Genomic DNA, 5,197 nt, shown 5'->3' on the forward strand with positions numbered 1-5,197 from the left:
AAATGTGTTGGTTTTTCTTTTTTGAGCTTCCAACCCTTGCAACTTTCCAAAAATAAATCAAACCAGCCATCAGGGCACCGAAATAATACTACTACTAATAAGCAGCTTTGCTTAGACTTACATAAACAACACTTCTGAGGTAAACTTTGCCCCAGAGGTCTGGATACACTCTTTTTATATAACCTGCGTACTAATAATTACTAGACTTGGGTGCATTAACCCTGAAAATAGATGTTAATAGCAGCCCCCCAAAACAAAAGACTTGAAACGACAATTAAAAAAAGAAGTGCACCAACAAGAAAAACACTTGACAGCCGGCTCCAGCCCAAGCTGAAGACACCATCCTCTCCCCGCCCCCCTAGAAAGATCTCCTCTCCTACCCGCCCCGCCTACGGGGTGAGAGTAGGCTCGGAACCCCGCCCGCCCCCGCCCCCCAGGCCCTTTATCCTCCTGGCCCCTCCCTCTTCCGCTCCTCTCCGCCTGGTTCCTGGAGCTGAGGTCAAATTGTCTGAACAGGCTTATTTGCATAGCCCAATGGCTGCGCGCATGCAAATGAAGAGGATGGTGGTTGGCTGGGGGTTGGCAGGATAACTCCGGCGAGCGGGGCCTTTGTCCTTTAGTGGCTGTGAGGCAGCTGTGGTGTTAGTGTCGCGGTGAGTGACGAGTGGGCTGGTGAGAGCCGACTAGCGAGCTAGCGAGCGAGCGGGGCGGGCGGGGCGGACGGCGCGGCGGTGGCGGGCGCTGGAGGAGCCTGCAAGGGAGTGTGGAAAGCAGGCGTCCGCGCGCCGGCGGTGGCAGGAGCAGCCCGCACGCCGCTCTCTCTCTGTGGGCGACCTGCAGTTGCAATATGACTTTGGAGGAATTCTCGGCTGGAGAGCAAAAGACCGAAAGGTAAGTCGGCCGGAGCCTCTGCCTGAACTCCTGCGCGCACTCCGGTGCTGCCGGGCTATGCAAGGTGAATGGGGAGTGAGTGGTTCAGAGTTTGCAGCGGGTACCTCCTATCCCGCCTTTCTTCCTCTGGAACACTCCGGAGGCGCGCGTGGACGGGAAGAGCGTACCCCGCACGTCGGTCGAGCCCCTCGAGGCTTTGCAAAGGGCAGAAGTGACCGTCCCTGCCCGTGCGGCTCTTGTGGCTGACAGCCTGTGACTGCACCCAGCGCCAAGGACTAGCAGTGCACTCGGGAAAGGGTGGCGGATGTCACTCTCGGGGCTGCTCACAGGATCCCGGGCCTCTGGGCGTAAGGGTTATGGGGGGAAGGGGATGATATCCCAGGGAGTCCTGGGTTTGCAAAAGGTCGACGGGCGCGGTTGCGCGTGCCCACGGTAGGGAGGGTCGCGGTGCAGGGCGAGGACACGGCGACTACCCGGAGGGGCTGAGTGTGACGGGATCCCCTTGCTTCTTCCCGCGTGCAGGATGGATAAGGTGGGGGATGCCCTCGAGGAAGTGCTCAGCAAAGCCCTGAGTCAGCGCACCATCACCGTCGGGGTGTACGAGGCGGCCAAGCTGCTCAACGTGTAAGTGGACCCCTCGCGTGACCCTCTTGGTTCGCCCCAGCCAGAGAAGGTCGCTTTCCCCCGGTCTCCCCTCGTCCTGCAGCGCCACTTCCTGCCGCGTTCCATCTGTCTCGCGGCTACTTGTCCCAGGGGGTGTGAGCGGAGCCGGGCGCGACCCCTGGCACCTGGGCGGCGGGGTGCGGGCTTCCACGCGGCGGGTCTTGGCTTTGGGCTTACCAGCCCGTTCGTTCCCTGCCCGCAGCGACCCGGATAACGTGGTGCTGTGCCTGCTGGCGGCGGACGAGGACGACGACCGGGACGTGGCTCTGCAGATCCACTTCACCCTGATCCAGGCGTTCTGCTGCGAGAACGATATCGACATCCTGCGTGTCAGCAACCCGGGCCGGCTGGCCGAACTCTTGCTCCTGGAGACTGAGGCGGGCCCCGCGGCCAGCGAGGGCGCAGAGCAGCCCCCGGACCTGCATTGCGTGCTGGTGACGGTAAGGGAGAAGGAGACTTGCGGGCAGGTCGAGGTTAGAGTCCTGGCAGGGAAGTTCGTGAGGGCTGAGAGTCGCCTGACTCCAGATCTGAAATGGGCGAGGGTTAAGAGACGGGAGCCTTTGCCCCATTAAAGCGTGTGGCTGGACTTTCAGCCGAGATGTGCTAGTTTCATCATGGGGATTTTCTCTGGGACAGAACGTGTCCAAGCACGTTGGAGGCTGCCAGAAGCGGAAGAGATCCTTGTGAGTCAGCATTGTCAGTCCCAGCTACTCCCTACCTACATCTGCACTACCTCCCGTGACTAATTCCTTTAGCAGGGCAGATTAGATAAAGCCAAATAAATTCCTGGCTCACCCTCATTAAGGAGTCAGCTTCATTCTCTGCCAGTCAGAGCTAAAAATAGAAATGGTGTAGGAGACAGACCTCATTAATTCCCTAGAAATACGTTAAGGGGATAGAGTGGAAATTTTTCTTTGTGGTCTTGCAGTTTTTTAAATGTCCCCTTGCCCCCATAAAAAGGTAGATAACTTGTGTTTACAGAGGTAAATGTGATTGCTTTGTCTTTTACATTTTGGGACAGTTTGACTGATCTCCTTAAGTGGCAGCCTCATTATTTTGCTACTCCTGAAAAATACTACTCTCTCTTTTGGGAGGATAACAGGTGGCAGTTTTAGTTAACTGCTCTGCAGCTCTTAAACTCCTGGTAGCCCAGCATGAAAGTATTTCTCAGGTGTCCACCAAGGTACAAGTTTGGTAGGACAAATCTATGAATAATACTCTTATGCAAAAACTGAATAAATATGAAAACATATATATGGCTCAGTTAGTTGCATGTGTTCAGACTTTGCAGAGTATAGCTTCATAGAGAATTACCCCTTAACGATTTTGCAGGAAACCCAACTACCTGGAAACATTTTTTTAATGATTTTAAGCGGTCTGTCACACAGCCAAAGTATAGAATGTTCAAGCGTCTTCCCCTCAGAAGTATTGTAATTAGTAGCAAAGTCTGATTTTTTAAAAAATAACTATTTTTTCTAAATTTGTTCCCAGAATCCGCATTCATCACAGTGGAAGGATCCTGCCTTAAGTCAACTCATTTGTTTTTGCCGGGAAAGTCGCTACATGGATCAGTGGGTTCCAGTGATTAATCTCCCTGAACGGTGATGGCATCTGAATGAAAATAACTGAACCAAATTGCACTGAAGTTTTGAAATACCTTTGTAGTTACTCAAGCAGTTACTCCCTACACTGATGCAAGGATTACAGAAACTGATGTCCAGGGGCTGAGTGAGTTCAACTACATGTTCTGGGAGCCCAGAGATAGATGACTTTGCAGATGGAAAGAGGTGAAAATGAAGAAGGAAGCTGTGTGGAAACAGAAATACAAGTCAAAAGGAACAGAAATTACAAAGAACCATGCAGGAAGGAAAACAAAACTATGTATTAATTTAGGATGGTTGAGTTACATTTAAATAAACCAAATATGCTTTGTTAAAGTTTAAATGTGCAGCCACAGTTTGGGTAATTTTGGTTTCTATGCCCTCAAGTTAAAAAAAAAAAAAGGGTTAATCATATTTTAAAACCATATTTTATTGTATTTTGATGAGATGTTAAATTCTCAAAGTTTTATTATAAATTGTACTAAGTTATTTTATGACATGAAAGGTTATTTATGCTATAAATTTTTTGAAACACAATACCTACAATAAACTGGTATGGAATAATTGCATCATTTCTTAATGTGTGCTTTTATTTCTTTTAACTTGTACTTTATTTTCTTTTAAACAAGTTTTTTTTTCAATATGGAAAAATTAAAACCCATGTGAAATCATGTATATATAGTATATGTGCATCTGTATATATATAGATGTGTGTGTATGTATGTATATAAACTATTTTTCTACTCAAAACATTTGGGCTGAACATAGCATGATATTGGTTTTTATTTATTTAGTGGACATTTTAGTGATGCCCTGCTCTACCTTACACCAAAAGTCAGAAAAACAAAGGTGATTTAGGAGTTGGGTTGGAGTTAGGGAAAAGTGGTGTGGGAAATTGCACTTGCAAAACATGGATAAATACAATACAGTTAAATGATAACTAGTGCTATAATAAGATTATATGCAACATGTTATAGAAGCAGAGGGGAGGGAGTTACCAAAGACCTACCTGCAAGACCAGTGAAGTTTTCCCAGGGAAGAGATCATTTTATTTGGATCTTAAAACAGGAAAAGGATATTGCTAGCAGCAGCACTAGTTTCTGGGAGGATATGGAGGCCTGAAAGACCAAAACCTGTTCAGGGAAGCAAGAGTGATTCTGTGTGTGCCTCTGGCGTAGAAAGATAAGGGAGAGATAAGGCTGAAAGGTAGGTGGGGATTAGGCCCAGACTGGGAATGGCTTTCCGTGTCACTCTCAGCATTTGGGTTTTCTTCTGTAAACTTTGGCCAGTCTGCAGACGCCTTCACGCAGGGAATGACGTGATCAGTGTTTCAGGAAGATAACGCTGGGCACTGAAAGACGGGTTGTTGGATAAGCTGCCGTAGGTGGGAAGGCCAATTGGAAAGTGACCACAACCGTCCAAAGCTGCGCATTTTGCAGAAGCACATTCAGGAAACAGGGAAGTGGCCTGCCGAAGATTCTGCCTTATTCTCTTTCTAGAGCTGTGTGCCTTCCAGCTGAACATGCGTGCTATGGTTCTGAGGGGTTTGGCTAAATTAGATGGGCGAGGGAAGAAAAGAGCAAAAGAAATGAAAGGCTTTAGCAGAACAGTCATCTTTCACTTGGAACAGTCACTTGATAATTAACTGCAACAATCTTCTGGACATACAGCCAAAGAAAGCAAAAATGCCTACTGAGGAGAGGCCTAATATAACTTTGGTACACGGGATTTTTCTTTGTCTACTTCTAAAACCATACCCGCCCCCCCAACACCCCGTGGCTCCCTGGCCATCTGTCTCCCACCCTTGTCATGCCTACATATAATCAGGAAAAAATAGAAATCAGAGGAGAGAAATGCCAGCTAACAGTTACAAAAAGCACCAAGTTTCTGCCTATCTTAGGAATAACATAGGCACATGAGCCCTTCACCTTGCAATTAAGTTTCTGTTTTTCCACATCTACCAGCAATGTGGAGTTTTAGTCCTTGTTTAGGCTTGTATCTTATTTAAGCTTAGTACCTGATCCAAAACGTAACTGCTATTT

General features: G+C 48.1%; 1 protein-coding gene across 1 annotated transcript; it reads left to right on the plus strand.

Annotated features, from left to right (window-relative positions):
* Window positions 1–610: 610 nt before the first annotated feature.
* On the plus strand, window positions 611–3,729 carry GADD45A (growth arrest and DNA damage inducible alpha). Its single transcript, XM_055403511.2, has 4 exons — window positions 611–891; window positions 1,414–1,515; window positions 1,757–1,994; window positions 3,046–3,729. The coding sequence occupies exons 1-4, from the start codon at window positions 848–850 to the stop codon at window positions 3,157–3,159; spliced, it is 498 nt and encodes a 165-aa protein (XP_055259486.1). The 5' UTR covers window positions 611–847; the 3' UTR covers window positions 3,160–3,729.
* Window positions 3,730–5,197: the final 1,468 nt, after the last annotated feature.

This window comes from Moschus berezovskii, chromosome 4 (assembly GCF_049115385.1).
Source record: "Moschus berezovskii isolate FMDL1 chromosome 4, NW_MosBer_1.0, whole genome shotgun sequence".
Classification (NCBI taxonomy): Eukaryota; Metazoa; Chordata; class Mammalia; order Artiodactyla; family Moschidae; genus Moschus; species Moschus berezovskii.

Excerpts from the sequence above, each read along its gene's own strand:
- GADD45A (XM_055403511.2), top strand. The coding sequence starts at position 848 with ATGACTTTGGAGGAATTCTCGGCTGGAGAGCAAAAGACCGAAAG. Across the intron at positions 1,516-1,756 it reads GCGGCCAAGCTGCTCAACGT|CGACCCGGATAACGTGGTGC; the intron begins GTAAGTGGACCC and ends CCCTGCCCGCAG. Across the intron at positions 1,995-3,045 it reads TGCATTGCGTGCTGGTGACG|AATCCGCATTCATCACAGTG; the intron begins GTAAGGGAGAAG and ends ATTTGTTCCCAG.